The 21,997-nt window shown below is 34.8% G+C and overlaps 1 protein-coding gene across 2 annotated transcripts; it reads right to left on the bottom strand.

Annotated features, from left to right (window-relative positions):
• Nucleotides 1–19,250: 19,250 nt before the first annotated feature.
• LOC127108097 (two-component response regulator ORR24) lies at nucleotides 19,251–20,671 on the bottom strand. Of its 2 annotated transcripts, XM_051045468.1 has the most exons (3): nucleotides 20,523–20,671; nucleotides 20,374–20,450; nucleotides 19,251–20,043 (listed from the first exon to the last, which is right to left on the bottom strand). In XM_051045468.1, the coding sequence occupies exons 1-3, from the start codon at nucleotides 20,665–20,667 to the stop codon at nucleotides 19,252–19,254; spliced, it is 1,014 nt and encodes a 337-aa protein (XP_050901425.1). In that variant the 5' UTR covers nucleotides 20,668–20,671; the 3' UTR covers nucleotide 19,251. The 2 variants fall into 2 exon arrangements, with proteins under 2 accessions (XP_050901425.1, XP_050901424.1); XM_051045467.1 differs by having other exon boundaries at nucleotides 20,374–20,671.
• Nucleotides 20,672–21,997: the final 1,326 nt, after the last annotated feature.

Raw genomic sequence — 21,997 nt, 5'->3', positions numbered from 1 at the left:
TCTGACCATCAGTCTGCGGATGATATGCAGAACTCAATCTCAGCTTAGTTCCCAAGGCCTTCTGCAAACCTTCCCAGAACTTCGATGTAAATCTAGGATCTCTGTCCGAAACAATACTTGACGGAATACCATGCAAACTTACAATCTTCTCAATATACAACTCGGCTAATCTTTCTAACGGATAATCCATTCTGATCGGAATGAAATGAGCCGATTTTGTCAACCTGTCAACAATCACCCAAATGGCTTCAAAATTCTTACTTGTCCTCGGTAAACCAGAAACAAAATCCATACTGATACTATCCCACTTCCACTCTGGAATAGCCAACGGTTGCATTAGCCCAGACGGCTTCTGATGCTCAATCTTTGACTTCTGACAAGTCAAACAGGAATAAACAAAACTCGCAATTTCTTTCTTCATTCCCGGCCACCAAAACAACTTCTTCAAATCATGATACATCTTCGTAGCTCCAGGATGAATACTCAAGCCACTACGATGTCCTTCCTCAAGAATACTCTTCTTAAGCTCAGTAACATCCGGAATACACACCCGACTATCAAATTTCAAAATACCATTCTCATCAACTCTGAATTCACCACCTTGACCTTGATTCACTAGAGTCAACTTATCAACCAAAAGCACATCGGATTTCTGACCCTCTCTAATCTCATCCAAAATACCACTCGTTAACTTCAACATTCCCAATTTAACACTATTGTGAGTACTCTCACACACCAAACTCAAATCTCTAAACTGCTCAATTAAATCCAATTCTCTAACCATTAACATAGACATATGTAATGATTTCCGACTCAATGCATCAGCCACTACGTTTGCTTTACCCGGATGGTAATTCAAACCAAAGTCATAATCCTTCAGAAACTCTAACCATCTCCTCTGTCTCATATTCAGCTCTTTCTGATCAAACAAATACTTTAAACTTTTATGGTCACTGAAAACTTCAAATCTTGATCCATACAAGTAATGCCTCCATAACTTCAGAACAAACACTACAGCTGCCAACTCTAAATCGTGTGTCGGATAGTTCCTCTCATGAACCCTCAGTTGTCTCGAAGCATAAGCTATAACCTGCTTATTCTGCATCAACACACCACCCAAACCCAACAATGAAGCATCACAGTAAACCTCAAATGATTCCGACGAACTCGGTAATATCAGAATAGGAGCACTAGTTAACCTTCTCTTTAACTCTTGGAAACCTTATTCACATTTCGAGTCCCAAACAAACGCTTGTCCCTTTCTAGTCAACATCGTCAACGGTAACGCCAACTTAGAAAATCCCTCAATGAACTTCCTATAATACCCTGCAAGTCCAAGAAAACTCCTTATCTCAGAAACTGACTTCGGAGCTTCCCACTTAGATACCGCTTCTATCTTAGAAGGATCAACAGCAACACCACCTCTTGAAATCACATGACCAAGAAAACTAACCTCTTCTAACCAAAATTCACATTTAGAGAGTTTAGCAAATAACTTCTTTTCTCGCAGAACTTCTAAAACCACTCTCAAATGCTCAGCATGCTCATCTTCAGATTTCGAATACACCAAAATATCGTCAATAAACACCACAACAAACTTATCTAGGTACGGATGGAAAATCCTATTCATATACTCCATAAATACTCCAGGCGCATTAGTCACACCAAAAGGCATTACAGAATACTCATAATGTCCATACCTTGTTCTGAAAGCAGTCTTCTGAATATCCTCAGTTTTCACACGTATCTGATGATATCCCGATCTCAAATCTATCTTGCTGAACACACTCGCACCAACCAACTGATCCATCAAATCATCAATCCTCGGCAAAGGATACCGATTCTTGATCGTCACTTTATTCAGTTGCCTGTAATCCACACACAACCTCATAGTACCTTCTTTCTTCTTAACCAATAACACTGGCGCACCCCACGGTGACACACTCGGACGAATAAACTTCTTATCCAACAGATCTTCCAGCTGACTCTTCAATTCAGCTAACTCAACAGCAGACATACGATACGGAGCCATCGATATCGGTCTAGTACCAGGTACCAAATCAATCGAGAACTCAACTTCACGCTCTGGCGGTAATTCATTCACTTCTTCGGGAAACACATCAGGAAAATCACACACCACGGCTAGATCGCCAATCACCAGTTTATCTTTAGCCTCCAGAGTCGCTAACAGCACAAACAACTCCGCCCCATCTGCTACTCCCTCATTCACCTGCTTGGCTGATAGAAACAAACTCTTTCCTTCTTCAATCTCAGGAAATATCACAGTCTTGTCAAAACAGTTGATAGAAACTCGGTTAAACACCAACCAGTTCATTCCCAAGATAACATCAATCTGCACTAACGGAAGACACACAAGGTCTATCCCAAAGTCTCTACCAAAAATACTCAAAGGACAATTCAAACAAACTGAAGTAGTAGTCACTGAACCCTTTGCAGGAGTATCAATCACCATACTACCATACATCTCAGATATCTCTAACTTAAGTTTCACAGCACAATCCAAAGATATAAAGGAATGAGTAGCACCGGTGTCAATAATAGCTACAAGAGGAAAGCCATTAATATAACACGTACCTCGGATCAAACGATTATCTGCAGAAGTCTCAGAACCTGATAAAGCAAAGACCTTGCCTCCTGACTGATTCTCTTTCTTCGGCTTAGGACACTGTGGACTAATATGACCCACCTCTCCACAGTTGAAACAAGTTACAGTCTTCAACCGACACTCTGCAGCCAAATGACCACCTTTGCCACACTTGAAACACTTCATCTCAGCACTGGTACACTCATGGACCCGATGTCCAGCCCGACCACATCTATAACACTTAGCAGGGGCACTAGAGTCTCCCCCACTAGGCCTCTTCATCCCACTCTGCTTCTGGAAACCTTTGCCAGCTGCATACGGTTTCCCACGATCATTCTGATTCTTGCCTTTCCTATCAACCCTTTGCTGATAGCTCTCTGCTCTGGCTTTGGAATCCTGTTCAAAAATCCTGCAACAGTCAACCAAGTCAGAAAACACTCTGATCCGCTGATATCCAATAGCCTGTTTGATCTCAGGACGCAACCCGTTCTCAAACTTCACACATTTCGAAAATTCTCCAGCAGCCTCATTATAGGGAGTGTAATACTTCGACAGTTCTGTGAACTTAGCAGCATACTCAGTAACAGACCTGTTACCCTGCTTCAATTCCAAAAACTCTATCTTTTTCTTCCCTCTAACATCCTCTGGAAAATACTTCCTCAGGAATCTCTCTCTGAACACAGCCCAAGTGATCTCAGCATTTCCAGCAGATTCCAACTCAGTGCGGGTAGCAACCCACCAATCATCAGCTTCCTCTGACAGCATATGCGTACCGAACCTGACCTTCTGGTTATCGGCACACTCAGTCACTCGGAAGATTCTCTCGATCTCCTTCAACCACTTCTGAGCGCCATCTGGATCGTATGCTCCCTTGAACATTGGAGGATTGTTCTTCTGGAACTCACTCAGTTGACGAGCAGCTCCCATTCCCACAACATTCGGGTTCCCTCCAAGTACTCCAGCTAGCATACCCAGAGCCTCAGCAATCGCAGCATCATCTCTACCTCTTCCAGCCATCTCTATTCTGAAAACCCAACAAACTAAAACAATGAGTACTGATAGGGTTACACAACACCCATCCCGTACAGGGGAAACAGAATAATTACGACTCGACTCGACCGACTATGCTCTGATACCACTAATGTAACACCCTTCTAAAATACCCCAAATATTTAATTAAAAATAATAAACATATAACAATTCAGAGTAATTATGCCATTCAAGGGTGTCACACAATTATTCACACCATTCAACCATATAACGGTCATGCTCTTTTATTAATTCAAAACATAAACATTTGCATAAAACGCAACGGATAGAGATCTCCTCAATCATGTAAAACATGTAACATTCACATGTAAATTATTCAACAACATAAAACATCCCATCCCGATGTTACATCTATCAGAGCACGACCCACTAAGGAGACTACACTAGACTCCAAGCATTCGCTTCTACTCAACTCATTTCTCGTTACCTGAAAAATAGTTGTAAGGGTGAGTTCCTCAATCAATATAATAAGCATTATAGAATATAATGTCATGTTAAGTAATTTAACACATTAATCACCCTAATCACAACATACAATCAGTAACAGCACATCAGCTCAACATCATACTCAACACCAACATAAAGCACAAGTATAATCTCAAATCATACTCCCTAACAACACAACCACACGTATAATATTGGAATACATCCATTCATATTATACGCCATACATACATTATGCAATGAGACTCCACACATGCGGTACCGACTATTCTTGAACATATAGTTCAAGCTCACCGATCCCTCCAGATACGGCTACTAAGCTCACTAGTCCCACTCATTTGAGACCTAGTGACTCACTCACTAATTCCTCACCATGGGAATTAGCTACAACCCCGAAGGCTAGACTATGCACACTAATCCTCTAGCATGCAAACATCAACAACAATTCCACAATAATTCACTCACTAATTCCTCACCATGGGAATTAGCTACAGCCCCACAGGCTATGCTATGCACGCTAATCATCTAGCAATGTAGCATCAACAACAATTCACAATGGACACATGCTCACACTCTAAGCCATACAACAGTCCATTCACAAATACATGCATAATACATACATTCACATCATTATGCATACCATCATACATCATCAACATATGTATCAACACATCATTATCATGTAAGTCAATTAAACACAGTATTAGCACACTCTACTAATACCTATACTGCTCAAAACAGCGGGAAATAATCCCTATTACATCATACGCCAACATAGGCCAACTCTCAATTATGTACACAACATTAAAAAGCCAATTTTTCCACTCTGCAACAGTGTTAACCGGTTAACGCCCTGGGTTAACCGGTTAACGCAGGCAAAAACACATTTTCTGGCAAAACGCAACAGTGTTAACCGGTTAACGCCCTGGGTTAACCGGTTAACGCAGGAAAAACAGCACATTTTCACAAATTATAACAGTGTTAACCGGTTAACGCCCTGGGTTAACCGGTTAACGCAGACAAAACAGCAGTTCCTGCGCTAACACAAGGCAGAATGCAGAATTCTCCGCATTTTCCGCCGTTGGAGGACTTCCGGACCTCCGATTCCGATTCCGTAAAAAGCTATACGTTCGGAATTTCACAACTAACCCAAACACAGATTCAATTACAGTCTAAATACAATTTATCCAACATAATTCTTCAGCATCAATAATCCCAATTAGGGTCAAATTAACGGCTTATCACTACCCATCACATATTATCCCATAATACCCATTAATCGACGATAAACCCCCCTTACCTGATTAATCCGGCAAATCTTTGAGCTCCAAGCTTTTCTCTCTTCAACCTTCAGCCCTTGCTCTGTCTCTGTGCCCTTTTCCTCTTTCACGATCGCTTCTCTGTTTTCACGTAAAACCTTATTTTTACCAAATGGGATTCTTTCTCTTATTTCCAAAATATATATATTTTCCGAATAATAATAATAATCCAAAAATAATAATAATAAAATTTCCAATTATTTAATTAAATTAATAAATAAATTATTAACTCAATTTAAATAATTATTTTATTATTATCGGGGTGTTACACACGACACACATTCCGTATTTAAAATTCCCAAAAAACAAAAGAAGACAAATGCCATAATCAACCACTACAAGAAAATAATAATAAACACACTTTTATTAATATTATTAATTTAAATTATGTTAATTAAATAAATTAAATTAAACTTTGGCGATGATTAGAAGGAGGGGGATGAAACTCAAATACCTGAAATTGCTGCGGTATGCTTTCGAATAGAACTTTGTTGATGATGTAAGGCATTATTTCAAATCCCTAAATACCGAAGAGATAAGGAGTTAATCTATAGTTAACCACTTTGAGCCTTGGAGTTGGTTTTCATTTCAGAACTAAAACCTTTAATCTTAACCCAGGGCATGGTAGTTTGTTCAGTTAATTTGACTTTGCATTCAAAGAACGAGAGAAAACTTCCCATCTGAGGATCAACTACATGCTATCTTTCGCACATAACTCGAAGTGTCGAATAAGTCGTGAAAAATCCAAGTGAAATTATATTGGTTGATCCTTATCCACTAATAACATGACAGTTACAACCTTTCAACAAAAAAAAGTCAACTAAGTCAAACAACACAAAAATGACTTAGGAAAAATCAGGGCATCCTAGTGGACTGAAAGCTTCAAATAAGCAGTCCCGACAAAATTAGGGATGAGAATCAATAAAAAGAGTTCATCAAAATCCTCAACAAAAACAAATAAACAAAATAAGGTGATTACCATGTCAAGAAAGTATCATCTTGAATCCCCATCTTTACCATCACACCTTTGAACCCTCTTAGAAGTTGAGTGTTGAATTAACTGAACGTAGGAACTGGAGATCATCAAGAAGAAGGGGTGGGTTAAAATTAAACTTTAAGTCGTATATCCTTTTGTTTCAAAAACCGTGAACCATACCATGTTACAACCCTTAAAAGACCTAATTGAGGCATGATTTATTTTGAAAGCATACTACAATAAGGTTGCGTTAACCTGACTCCAAACGATCATTCGTATTAATCACACCACCTTGCACAATGTGAGTGGCTAGATCAGCATTGTATCCTGATAAGTGTCTCGTTTAGTGTATTTTACCCGTTCATATCAATAAATTTTGATTTCAAAATTTTGCATAAGCATTGCATTAAGATTACCATTTTTTAATGAACTATTTTAACTGCAAGCCGGCATTTAGCATCAAAGAAATCTCAACAACATGCAGTCAATTAAGGAACTCGATTCGGTGAAAGAAGTCCTGTCAGAGGCAAATCATTATGAGCAACGGTTAGTCCGAGCCAATCACCTCAAGAGTCGGTTAATCAAGAAGAAATTGATTTCAAGACTTAGACTAAAGCAAGCCACCACAAGAGCTCAATAAGTCTAACTCTCCAAAGGTCATTCATCTAGAAGCCTCTCATTCCAAGAATTGGTTAATCAGGGGAAGACCCCTTCATGGTATAAAACATTGGGACAAGCTATCACGAGGTCATATTATAACAAGCTGCTTCCAAACTCCTTTCAAGGTGAACATCTTCTGAGACCCAGACTAGGGGCAATATGAGTTACAGAGGGGAAAGTCTTCTTCATGCCTTCAAGTTGCTCAAGCTCATCCATACGTCAGCAACCATTGAGTTCAAAACAATTTTTGAGGAATCATGTTATCACCCCATCAAATAACCGTTGTCTTTTGACAAAGGAGCTTTGATGCAAAAGAAACCTTTCATCCATTACCCACACAGGGGCATCTTTGGAAGCCTTCAAGTCATTGCTTAAATCATTCTCATGCATTAATCATGTTACTTTGCTCCAGTGTTAAGCCATGCATATCATCTCATTCATCGAGCATATGCCCATATCATGAAAAATCAAACTTCAAAAACTAGTTATCGTCTGGTAGACTTTTTGAAAGTTAGTTCTCGTCTGACAGTCAATTTTTAAAACCAGTTCACATCTAGTATCCTTTTCTTAAAACTTGTTCCCATATGGTGGCCTTTTGTAAGACATGTTCCCGTATCGTGGCCAATTTTTAACTCCAGTTCCTGTATAATAGTCAGTTTTCTTTTCAAAAACCAGTTCTCGTTTGGTAGCCTATTCTAAAGTCAGTTCCCGTCTGATAATAAATCATTAGAAACAAGTTCTCGTCTAGTAGACTATTTGAAAGTCGGTTCTTGTTTGACAAACAAAAAAATAAAACATCAGTTCCCGTCTGATAATCTATCTAAAAGCCAATTCTCATTTGACAAACAAAAATAAAACACCAGTTACCGTATGGTAATCTACCCTTCAAGTCCAGACTCGTCTGGCAAACTTCATTTGCAGCTAGTATATATTTTACTTATGCCTGCAGTCGAGTCCAATCTCATATGGAATTTCATTTTAAAGTCCAGGGTCATCTGGCATTCTGTCATTTTAAAGTCCACCACCGTCTAACACTCTATCATTATTTTCTCCAGCAAATTGTTATCCCCAGTGAGTCTTCACCCTCATTGTTCTTTTCATTTTCTATGGGCCATCACTACCATATGTCTCCATCATTCCCCACAAGTCCATTTATCATTCTTCATCCATCATAAAAAAACCATGCTAGGGTTCATCTCACATCATATCCAGAGCAAACAAAAAAAAGAGCCCTTCATGCATTCATAACATTTCAATTTATTTCATCAGCATCCAGGGATAAAATTCAGATATTTTTAGTATTTAACTATCTCCCACCATGATCATATGAAGAATAAAATTCTTCATATTCTCTAGTTGAAGATACTTAAATAGGGGTAACTGTCATACCCTAATTTTACCCCTCATTCAATAAATCAATACATTAATCATGACATTTGCATCACATATATAGCATAACATGCATTTCATCATGCAAAATGCTTAAAATGACAACCAGAATAAATTTTTGGATCTACAGACAGGTCGGACTGATTCTCAAATGTACGTAAAATTAGCAGGCGGAAAATTTCAAAATCGAGTTTACAAACGTCAATTTTATAAATCTACGATTTGCGTAGTTTAACCTAACATGCTCGTTTTATTTTTTCGGATCCTTTTTCGGTCGCATTTTGATCAGCTTGGACATTTTAACCTGTCATTTTTTATTTTAAAATTTGATCAAAACTTGTATGTTTCCAAGAAATTTATTTTGCGCTGATCATTTTAGTGCATTCCTTATAATTTTTCGAGCACTTTTGCACTCGATTTTTACTCATTTTTATTTTTACTTTTTTGTCAACTTGTTTAGAAAAATAAATAAAATTTTTATTTTTATTTTATCTTGTTTTATTATAAACATTTCATTTTTATTTGACTTCATTGTTTTAGTCTCATTTTGATTTCAAATAAATATCCAAGGGTAAATTTGTCATTATTGAAGATTAAAAAATCCTAGAATCATAATATATATATATATATATATATATATATATATATATATATATATATATATATATATATATATATATATATATATATATATATATATATATATATATATATATATATATAACATGGTTGATGAAGAGAGGAGGAGGGACCTCACCAATCAATCAGCGGCGCCCAATCTACTCTCATCTCTTTCAACAATCGAAAAAAATAAAAATATAAAGTAGTGAGAAAAGAAACGCAAAAGGAGGTTTCCTCCTTGATCCCACACATATTCAACCTCACATGTCTCACCTCCCTCTTTTCATTCTCACGCAGACCATATGAAGAAAAGTTCTTCTTTACCTTGGTTATAGTTTTGATGAAGACAAACATATCAATAAAAAGAAGTCAAAGCTTTGATAAAGAATAGAGCAATCAAGTTCAAATTATCATAAAACTTTGGAAAATTAATGGAAGAATCAAGATGGTTGAATATGCATTAAAATTCAAGTATATATATATATATATATATATATATATATATATATATATATATATATATATATATATATATATGTGTGTGTGTGTGTGTGTGTGTGTGTGTGTGTGTGTGTGTGTGTGGTGTGTGTGTGTGTGTGTGTGTGTGTGTATCAAAAATATTATTCATATTCATCTTAAAATTTTCATGCATCTTTTAAAATAATTTTGAAACTAACCATTCTGTTTTTGGTAAATTGTGGCATTTTAAACTGCCGTAGAAGCACTTTAAAACCGCCGTAACAGCACTTTAAAACCGCCACAATTTACACTGATTACTCAAAACATAAAAATACCTTAGTTTTTGAAAAAGTATCATGTGTAACTGGTTACAACATTTATGGTAACCGGTTACATATTCGAAAATTTCAAATTTTTACAAAATATCTTATTCCAACATTTTGCATCTTTCATATATATAACATGGCAATGTTTCATGAATATACATTCTTTCCAAAGGGTATATTGCATGTATATATATACTTGTGATTTCACTTTTTCGAAAAGAGACTCTTATACACAACTTTCATATTTCAAAAGAGATTCTTTGATATATAACTTTCACATCTCATAATCCAAACAAGTTTTTAAACTTTCAAATATGAAACTTTCTGCATGAACTTTCATACATATTCATTAAAGTTTCATTCATATTATTCTGAGCACTTAGGTATATATGTTTGGACTTTGATCAATACAAAGAGGAAATCAATTAATACATAATTGATTCAAGAGCTATAACTTATGTTACAAACTCATATTTGTGTATATCTTGTTGTCCAAGATTGTTGGAAACATGAGAGTGAAAAAGAAAGGATTGTTTTCTTTTTTCACTTGTGTTGCTTATGTTAGAAGATTGTAGGATTGATATTGGTTGAAGACTTGTACAAAGATCTTACATGGTGGAAAATATCTCACGGGGAGTGAGGGGACTGGAGTACTCTCGGATTGTAAGGGGAACCCGAATATATCATTGTGTCATTTACTTTCTGCATTTATTTTTCAACATATTTACTTTCATATGAATTCTGAAAAATAACAAAAACAATGCTACCGCTACAAATCGAGAAAAGTCCAATAAATCTAATTCACCCCCCTCTCAGAGACCATGCATAAACTTATAATTGGCATCAGAGCAGATTATTGGTAACTTGTTTCTTAGATCTAGAAGATGGCTTTCGCAAATCATTTTTTTGAGATGATGATCTTATCAAAAAAATTGAAAAGTTCTTGAGAAAAGAAATAAAAAAGGAGATCATTTAGAAAGAAGCACCAACAAGGAAAGTTACATGTTTTGAATATGGAAAAAAATGGACATGTCAAGAGTGACTATCATACACTTGAAAAGAAAGATATATTCAAAAGCAAGAATCAAAAATGGGAAAAGAGAGCATACGTAGCATGCGATGACAATGAAATAAGTCCATCTTCAGATGAAGGTCATGCAAACAAGGCATTAATGGCCTCACATCATTCAAGTGATGAAGAACAAGAGGTTAGTGATTCTGAAATTGATGATATTTCATCTTATGATGAATTACAAAGTGTTTTTCATAAATTATATGATGAACTTTTTAAACTTTTTAGAAAATGTTCAAGTCAAAAGAAAATTATTTTAAATCTATAAAGAAAGGCTAATAACACTCAAGTGGAGTTAAACTTAATCAAAAATTCAGCATGCAATAATTGTTCATCTCTTGAGTCTAAAATTGTTGAATTAAACCAAGTAATTATGAATTTTCAAAAGATAAATATGGTTTTGTCTTTACTAACTTTGATAAACCTAGTACAGGTTAAAACATATTTGTAAAGGCTACTAACAGATTCAATAATAAAGAATCAAAGATAGAATGTGTTGTAAATGATCATAAAAAGCCTTATAAAAGGAATCATGTTTTTAAATCTACTTGTTTCTATTGTAAAGCAAAAGGTCATACTACTAATTCTTTCCATATAAGAAATTATGGTATTCCTTATAGTAAGTATGTATGGGTGAGGAAGGTATCTAACCCAAAAGGACCCAAAGAAAATTGGGTACCTAGATGTAACTAATTTTTTTACAGGTACTTGAAGGTCATATTCTAGCATTTTTAAATCAAGATTGATCCTTCAAGACACAAGACCATATGATATGGTAGTTCTAAAAGTTTCATTGATTGAAAATATATGTTAAAAAAGCATCAACATTGATATCAACTTTGACGTCAAATCCTTATGAAGTAGATAGGTGTCTAATTTTGTGCTATTAATTTTCAATTATAATAATTTATCCTTCCTATGTTTCCACTTTGTTTTGTACTTTATTCAACTTTGTCTTCTTTTTGACGATGTCAAAAGAGAGAAATAGTAGGTATTATATTTGTTCTTGCTCATAATATTTTCAGGGAAGAAAGTCTTGAATTACAAAATTAAGGGGGGATATACAAGGGGAGATTCTAGTTGTTACTCAATATTTCAAAAACTCACATATTGAAGCAACTCATTGATGAACAAGTAAAATTTCAAAGGATGTTTTATCATCATCAAAAAGGGGGAGAATGTGAAGAAAAATTCTTCTTGTTCTTGGTTATAGTTTTGATGAAGACAAACATATCAATAAAAAAAAGTCAAAGCTTTGATGAAGACTAGAGCAATCAAGTTCAAATTATCAGAAAGCTTTGAGAAATTAATGGAAAAATCAAGATGGTTGAATATGCATTAAAATTCAAGTATATATATCTTAATTTCTCAGAATAATCATGCATATTCATCTTAAACCTTTCATGCATCTTTTAAAATGATTTTGAAACTAACCATTCTGTTTTTAGTAAATTTTGGCATTTAAAACCGCTGTAACAACACTTTAAAACCGCAACACTTTGCACCCGTTACTCAAAACTTAAAAATACCTTAGTTTTTTAAAAAAGTATCAGGTGTAACGGGTTACATATGCAAATTTTTCAAATTTTCATAAAAAATCTTATTCCAATGTTTTGCATCTTTCATACATCAAACATGATAATGTTTCACGAATATACATTCTTTCAAAAGGGTATATTGCATGTATATATATTTTATACTTATTGTTTCATTTTTTCAAAAAGAGACTCTTAGACACAACACTTTCATATTTCAAAAGAGATTCTTTGACATATAACTTCCACATCTCATAATCCAAACAAATTTCTAAACTTTCAAATATGAAACTTTCTGCATGAACTTTCAAACATATTCATTAAAGTTTCATCATATTATTCTGAGCACTTAAGTGTATATATTTGGATTTTGATCAATACAAAGGGGAAATCAATTAATACATAATTGATTCAAGAGCTATAACTTATGTTACAAACTCATATTTGTGTATACCTTATTATCCAGGATTGTTGGAAACATGAGAGTGAAAAAGAAATGATTATTTTCTTTTTTCACTTGTGTTGTTTATGTTAGAAGATTGTAGGATTGATATTGGTTGAAGACTTGTACAAAGATCTTACATAGTGGAAAATATCTCACGGGGAGTGAGGGGGTTGGAGTACTCTCGGATTGTGAGGGGAACCTGAATATATCGTTGTGTCCTTTACTTTATACATTTATTTTTTATTATATTTACTTTCATACCAATTCTAAAAAATAAAATCGTGCATAAACTTAAATTCCTCAACAAACACCAACCTCCTCCACACTTGTAACAACCTTTAAAACTCATCAAAACAATCACCTCATATTTTCACCACCATGAGTTTTTCCTTCGCCGCCATAACCTGTCAATCATGTTTCCTAACCGACAACTTCTGAACCATATTATCAACAAAACTAACAAACTATACAAGACAACACACTCAATTTCATTTACTTTTCACACAACCATAACAAACCATGAAAACAAACTTTTCCATCACAAACCATAAACACAACTAAATCTCTCCATCTAAACTATACACACAAACCATATTCTTTCTCTCTGCATCTTCCCTCCCTTCTTCCCTAAAAAGAAAAAAAATGTGACAACACAAACAACAACTTCGACAGTGAAACCCTCCACCATTTTCACACCTCCAAATCTCTCTTCAAACACACCTTCTTCAGCCTCGCCATTAAAACTCTCAAACTTCCTACACTAAATATAAACGCTGCAAAGAGCAACACCTCCACCTTCAACTAAACCATATATACAACCTCCTACAACCCAAAAAAAAACCAACCATAAGCCACGTCAGAATCATCATCTTAATCTTAACCTTACCGGCAACTATGTACGAAGCTATCGCCGTCCATTTTCGCTTCCAAACCGCAACTCACACAATAACCTTGCTCTTCTACTCTCCTCTAAAGTCGGCCACAGCGGGCGCCACACTTCAACTGCGTAACTTTTCTGGCCACCACATCCACCATAAAACTAAGTCGTGAAAGTTGAGAGAGATACGCGAGTGAGAGAGGAGGTGCTTGGAAGATAGACTTATTATGTCTTACTCCTGCAAGTGTATCGACGAGAGAGAGAGAGAAGCTTTCATGTTTTCCTTCTTGTTTTCAGTTAACTGCATACTCGTTTTGAGGTATTTTTTTGTCATTTTCTATCAATGCCATGTGTCAAAGGCTGATTCGAAGATTTCGAATTTGAAACCCTACTCTCCAAATACCGTTGCTCCCTTGCCATAAGCAGTACCATTTTTTTTTTAATTATCTTGTTATTTTTCATATTGTTTTTTATTTATCTATTATTATTATGATACAATTAGTTTAGGTTTTATTGGTAATGGGCTTTAGGCCCATAGTTTATTCATTTGCTAGTTCACCTATTTTCACATGTGCACCCTTGTTTCTACTTTCTTTGTTTGGTTTTTTGTTTTTTTTTTAATAATTAATTATGTTTATTTAATTAATTGATTAAATTTTAATTAATTAGTTGATTATACTTTTAATGATTTGTTTGCTTTATCTAAGTGGATTGATTTGATTATTTGTTTAGTTTATCTCATGTGATTAGTCTTTTAATTAGAAAATTTCTCTATCCATGTCCATATTATTTCACATGTGAATAATCACACTCGACATGTCGCAAAGTTTCACTTTCTTAGGCCCATATTATTGTTACTCGATTTCTTATAGAGTGATTCTTACTTGAATCCAGTCTAAGTTAGCTTAAAGATAAATTCAATTTGCTTCCGATTTTGGTTGGTTTTCGGTCCTGTCGCTTACTCTTGGATCATCTTATAATAGTTTAGTTTATTTGGGTCATGTGGCTTACTCTTGGGCCTTCTTACAATGAGCTTTTTTATTTTTATGTGTTTGCATTTACTTGTTTGAATTTCAACAATCAATCATTTTCACCATCCATTTCAGTTCAATCATTTTTAATTCATTCGCAACACAATAAAACGTGTGATCCAAACGTCAAGCCAATTTCCAAATAAAATTCAAAATGACTAATAAACAACTTTGACCATTTCAAAATTGAAAGAAAAATACTACCTGGATGAAAGTTCCAGTCATAGTCCCAATTGTTAGACCCAAATTGTAAGAGCTTGTAAGTCATAAATACTTATCTTTCGCTAAAATTTTAAATGTGTCTCTCTTTCTTAATAAATTGGAAGAAAAAGACTACCTGGGTGAAAGGTCCAATCATAGTCTTGGATACTAGGCCCAAGTTGTAAGGGCTTCCAAGCCATAAACGTTTATTTTCCCTTAAAAACACTTGTAAATATTCAAACCCTTTTCATAACAAAATTGGAAGAAAAAGACTACCTCAGTGAAAGGTTCAGTCATAGTCCCGAGTATTAGACCCAAGTTATAAGAGCTTTTAAGTAATAAATCCTTGTTTTCCAACCCAAAAAACAATCCAACCAATCAAACTCTTTTCTCGTTGTTGTGCGATCATCGAAAACCCTTTTCACAAACGAAAGTTATTTCGTCTTGAGATGATGCAAAGCAACGCTTCGTCCACAATCGCGTGAGCCAAGATAAGTGACGTTTTTCCGTGAATGTTGATATGTAAAAATCTATTCAATATGATGCAAACACCCGATCCTCACCTATTTGGGGTGGCAAGCAATGTTTTTTCGTTGATGGAGATAAAATAGATTTCGCTAAAATTAACCAACAAACAAACATTTTATTTTCATAATTACGTAAGCCTTGAGTTCTCCATCGCACCCGGAGATACGTAGGAGCGATATCCAATGTCTCGTCGGGCACCCTAATAAAAAATAAACCTTGTTGTCCTATTCTTTTCCTTTTTAATAACTTGAGAAGCCTAACATTTCTAATCTAACACTAACGCGCACAATTAACCAAATGATTCATGTTGAGTACAATGAACGTGAGGGGTGCTAATACCTTCCCATTACGTAATCGACTACCGAACCCTGATTTGGTTGCGACTACCATAATCATTATCGTACTTTTAGGGGTTTTATCGATATTTTTTCTTTCCCTCTTTGGGAATAAATAAATTTCGATGGAGACTTCGTTAAGTCCATCTCGCGAGTGTGCTATTGCGCTTCGCGAGTGTCGTGTTCTCATTTTTCGAGGTACGACCCTCTCCTTTAGATTTTAGTACAGGAATCTTGAGTAGCCCAGCTAATTCCTATCACTAATTAACTATAAGAAAAGCTTGCCAAAAGAACATCTAACAAAACAACTTGATGATGTAATCTGTATGGATGATAAATGTTTTCTAACCAAAACATTTGTTTACCTGTAGGGTGCCACCTCCACCAATATTAGCACAATCATCAAAGACACTAACAATTTTCCATGGAACAACTACAATCTAATGAAAGTCAACAACCTTATGCATATCAGGTAAATTTCAACAAATTAGTATAATGACATATATAATTTTGAAATCCAAAGAAATGGATAAAGATTAATGAACATGTGTATGATCATCTGTTATCATACCTATGTCCCGCATGATGAAAGAACAAAACAGGGGAAGCATGTGATACAGTTGGATCAACACAACCTGATGGTTTACCAACCTAAAAGAAATAGTCTTAATCTCACTGAAAAACTTATGTATAAATTTAAATACTTTTGGCATCTAGATGAATGATAAACCATAAAAAGTACAATATGTGGGAGTGATAGAATAACTTGGAAATTTTTGGAGTTCAAACCTTGTTATGATCCCATATGTTTGTAATGCCATCTTTGGCACCACTTCCGATTACAAATGATTTAGTAGGACGCCACTGAAACATATCAAAGTTGAGAGTCAAAGATCAAAAAACTAAAATTGCTATAACTGACTTACACATTTAAATTTTAAACTGCAATTAATAGAACTAGTGAAAATCTCTCGGTCACCTGTAGACAAAGGACTGGTGCATCATTGCCTTCAAATTTATAGATAGTAGACCCAACCTAGTGACCCTTTAGTTTTAGGAAATAAAACATGCGAATTGAATTGTCAACAAAACTGAAGCAAAAGCAACAAAAATTTAATGAAGAACCATAGTCTAAAATATGTATTAACTTCAAATACATGATGAATGCCGATTAGGAATTTAATTGCATTTAGTATGCCATACAAAAAAGGAGAAAGGGGTAACTGGTCAAAAGATATTACATTAGATTTGGTATTCTTGTGACATATGTAGTTTTATACGAGGGTATCACCAACCATACTCCGCCCTAAAAGATTTAATGAAATAGCGAGTCAGTCGTTCTGTCGGGCAACCGTAGCAAGTTTCATATCTACAGGATACAGAAGAGGAAGAAGGGGATCAAGATCCATGACACCTCCAACATCATGAAAACTATAGGGCTCATAACCATCTTCAACAAAAACTCCTCCAATCCCTAGAGCTATCGCTAAGTACGACAAGGTTCCCAACATGTTGGTTAACTTCTAAAGGATCATTCGCCATTCATGGGTCACAATCCTAGTAACGAAAGAAAAATCGTCACTATTGGATATATTTATCACATTTGTGGGTACATTTCCTATGTGGGTCATATCTAGAGCAACATGGGAGAGCAATGAACTTTAAATAGAAAAGAGAAAGATGGTACACGAGGAAATAGAAAACAAAGATAATTGTTATAGGAGATAGCTTAGAAGGTGCGTTGAACCAGAGAATGTATAACCTAGATAAGGGAAAAAGATTAAAGAAATAAGTGTTGACAAAGTTCGGAGAAGAAAATTGATGTGTGGAGAAGAAATGGGACTTGTAATTCGTGTCAAGAGCGAAAAGAGTTTTTAAATCCCAAGTTACCATTATATAGAAAAGCGAGACAAATCAATCAATGGTTTAGAAAGAAAAGAAAATGGAAAGGTAAAAAAAAAAACTAGATCTTGCCTGGAGAATACAACGACACTTGAGTGCACTTGAGTATCCTAGGAAGAAACGCCGCTCTCCCTGGTCTAGAAACCTAGGGTCACGTGTCAAACAAATTTTGTGAAACGTCTTCATGATGGGACTCACATTTAATGCACTTGTTCTCTAGGTTGTCCTCGTCGAATGCTAAACTTCTTTCACTTCTCAAAGCAACGATCCTGGTGCAGGGAACTCGACCCCTATAAAATGCACATCGGTGTCATGCCACGAGAAATCTTAGGGACAATTATTTTGCACCGGCCAAAAATCCAAAGGTGGAAGCATACCTTCGATCTAGATCTGGACCGCTTCTATTAACTCTCATATATTAAAGGACTCCACGTGAATGAAAAAATATGATTTAAATTCATTTTCACTCTCACATCAATTTTTATTCTCTTATTGATTTGACGTTCAAATGATACCCTTACATGTCAATTCCCTCTCCGTCATAAATGAAGTGTTAAATTATTTATTTCTATAAAATTTATAAATTAAATTAATTGATTTCAATTCTGAACCCATCTAAAAAGTATTAAATTGTTTATTTCTAAAAAGTTTATAAATTAAATTAATTAATTTCAATTAACATAAGTTAACCATGAAATAGAACTGGTGGAGTTGTGATGGGTGAAAGAATACACTTGTCGGATGCTAAATGACAGAAAATTGATTTAGGCAGACACATCATTCATGCTTTCACTTTTTCACTTATGTGTGTGCACAAAGCCTTTTCATGTGAAGTTGTTGCTCGTGGATACCATTATTATATATAGAATAATAATGTATTAGTATTATAAACCACATACCTAAAAGAAACATAACACATACTTTACTTGAGAAATAAAATTACTATATATAATCTATATCAGAAAATTGCTCATTCGGCTCAGTTTGTAACTAACAAACATTAAATAATCATAAACCATATGCAGACAGAAAATATTGTACCATCTCCAAGTTCTCTCATACTTTTAAAACAAGTCACTGTCTATGGCTTTCTTGAATAACAAGGCATTTGTTCAACTCATGCAAGTTTTAAGTGGTAACTAGTAGAGTTGAACTTATATGATTCTGTTTTGAAATTATTGGAACAAGATATGTTAGATTAGCTTCACAAGGTTCAAAACATGAGTAGCATAGAACCATATCTATGTCTGTTGTTACTATGTTAAAATTATTATGAAACTGCATAACCAAACATTGATAAACAAGAGTTGTAAATACTAAAACAAGAAACAAAGTTTGCAATAAGCTCTAAATACTTGTCAACTCAAAAGTGGTTGCAGTATAAGTTGTAAATCATTGTTACAATGTCTTTTAAACTAAAATAATTGTTAATTGATTAAGAAGCATCAACATATAGTGATGCCTGCAAGCTTAATTTTAATAAGTTTGTTGAGGAGCTTCATAACATAAAGGCTGCATAACATTTGTGACATCCTCCTCCTCTTCTAAGCACTTCCAAACATTCATGAGATCCTCTTGTTCTAAGCTTCCCCACATATTTGTGAGATCCTCTTGTTCTAGACATCCCCAGTCTGAAGTTTTAGAATTTGTTTCTTCAACCGAAAAGGCAACTGGACTATTATCATAACAGAAACTATAATCCTGGATGTTTGTGTCTTCCAAAGAAGCAGCAGATCCAACAATAAACGGCTCTACATTGTGTGTCTGCATTTCACTTGTTTTGTCAGACTCCAATACCGGCAAATAATTGTTGGGAAATTGAAGCAACTGAGGTTCACTTTTCATGTAATTTGTATGCCAATCATAATCCCAAATGCTTGTGCTTTTTGAAGAAGAATCAGATCCAACAAGATCATGTGAATTCATTTGGAGCAATGAAGGGCAGTTAGCAGCCATACTATCATGGAAGTCGAACGGTGTCGCAGATTGGTTAAGAACAGTTGGAAATAAACTTGAGCTTTGATATTGAATAGGCCGAATTAGTGTTGAAGGGCCGACTCCACTCATGTTAGGGAGGAGTAAAGTTGAGGTTTGGTTTACAGGAAAGTTGTAGGATTGTGGATGAATGGTAAAGGAGGTTTGAGATTGAGATTGTGGATGAATGGTAAAGGAGGTTTGAGATTGAGTAGGCTTCAGAATCATCGTTGAAGGAAGTGTGTCATCTTGTTGATGGATATGGATAGCCTTTTTCTTACTCAGTCTATATTTCTGCATCACAATCAATATAGTCAGTGCCTTTGGTCAACCATAACCACAATATTCATCATCAATATATATATATATATATATATATATATATATATATGTATGCAGATCGGACATTATTCATCAACGTTTATCAAGAACATTCATCAAGAATCATCAAGAACATTCATCAAGAATCATCAAGAACATTCATCAAGAATCATCAAGGCTTTTGAACAAGAATCATCAAGATTTATCAAGAAAACTATGATCAAGAATATACATGCATGCTGCGGATGGGAAAATATTGATCAAGAAGGATAAAGATTTATCAAGATTTGGGAAGAAGTATACCTGGAGATGGCTCGCAACATGTTCCCTGGTAATTCCTTCAACATTCATCAAAGCAACAATTTTTCTAGGAACAGCCTCTGCAGACAAGAAAGAATGAAAGAATAGATGGAGTGAAACAACAAGTTTGTAGTAGTAAACAACATACATACCGTGTAAGCCAAGTAAATGAACAGCATGGAGAAACTTTGAATGCAGATGAGGAGTCCAGACCAGACGTGGCTTCTTACTATGTGACAAAGAGACATTGTCATCATCATCATCATCATCATCTTGCTCTTTCTTCCTTTTACCCATTCTGTTGTTAATCATCGCAGCCATCTTAATAAAAATTGAAGTGAAAGTGTAAAATATAGTAATATATAGACAGCTTTTGGGTGAAAGTGATGTAATAGGTAGACAGGTTATTGTGTTATTATTAAATAAGGAATATATAGACAGCTTGTGTTATAGATACACACAAATTTTACTCGTCAATCCAACGATTTAACTTATTTTTTTTGGAAAACTGCGATATTTTTTTATTTTTTTCTAAAAATAATTAATTTTTTATCAAAAGTTTTAGAAAATTCCGATATTCTTTTAAATAAGGAATATATAGACAGCTTGTGTTATATATACATACAAATTTTACTTGTTATTTCACCGACTTAACTTGATAAATCTAATATTATATAGACAATTTTGGGCGAGTGAGTGAGAGTAATCTTAGACAGGGTGAAAATAGTATATTTTATACTTTCACTTCAATTTTTATAAACTAAATATTGGGAAATTTTTAAAATAAATCATAATCAAAAAATTAAAAATTAGTCGAAGATGCTGTATTTTTGTAAATAATGAAAATAATTCTTTTATATTTTTTATTGTTTTAAAAACATGAAAACTTGTTTTTCATAAAATGTATCATGAAACAAAACTTTTAGCATAAGATAATTGACAAATGTTTTACCATTTTATTAATAAATTAGATATTAGCTTTTGACATAACAAAGTAACTCTTCTGCGAGTAAACTAGAAATATGAGATGGATCGATGTGATTAGACTTCTGATGTGGTGCATTGAATTTTTTAGTATGTATATGTAGAGGTGTTTTTGTAAGGTTATCACTCAATCACTCAAGTTAGTGAGAGAATGAAAAATCATGAGTAACGGAGATGAATTCGAATTCCTTATAAAATGGTGCACTTGTCTATTTATATAGCAAACGATTATAATCGTTGGAATGCGGCGTGTCATGCTGGGGACCGTTCGGTTGATCGAGACAGTGTGTTACGAGCTAGGGACTGAGATTAATTGTTTGTGTTCAAGAGAACAAAGATTCTCCTTTCCTGCGTGTGCTCTCCAATAGCTTTGATCTTGGACCTCTCTTTCTAGGCCTTCTCGGTGACCCATAACAGTTTCCCCCAAACTTTTTCCTTTGCCTTGCAGGGGCAGCGTTTGTTGAATTGCAATTCCTTGTGTCGAAGCAGGTTGCTCGATAGAGCAAGAAAGTGTCAAACCACCTAGTGTGTTAAGTAGTGTTAGCTATTTTTGGCTTTTATAGTTTTGAGCATTGACTTGAGGTTCAAATTAACTTAAATCTATAAATAGAGGGAGTAACCCCTTATTTTATAATAGAGGTGA

This window comes from Lathyrus oleraceus, chromosome 7 (genome assembly GCF_024323335.1).
Source record: "Lathyrus oleraceus cultivar Zhongwan6 chromosome 7, CAAS_Psat_ZW6_1.0, whole genome shotgun sequence".
In the NCBI taxonomy this organism is placed as follows: domain Eukaryota; kingdom Viridiplantae; phylum Streptophyta; class Magnoliopsida; order Fabales; family Fabaceae; genus Lathyrus; species Lathyrus oleraceus.
The sequence above is the reverse complement of the archived record's forward strand: the minus strand, read 5'-3'. Positions and strand labels throughout refer to the sequence as shown.

Bases quoted from the DNA above. Each gene is read 5' to 3' on its own strand.
- LOC127108097 (XM_051045467.1), bottom strand. From the start codon at position 20,667: ATGGGTAAAAGGAAGAAAGAGCAAGATGATGATGATGATGATGATGAC. The intron at 20,044-20,373 runs GTATACTTCTTC...ATTGTGATGCAG, and splicing joins ATGTTGCGAGCCATCTCCAG to AAATATAGACTGAGTAAGAA.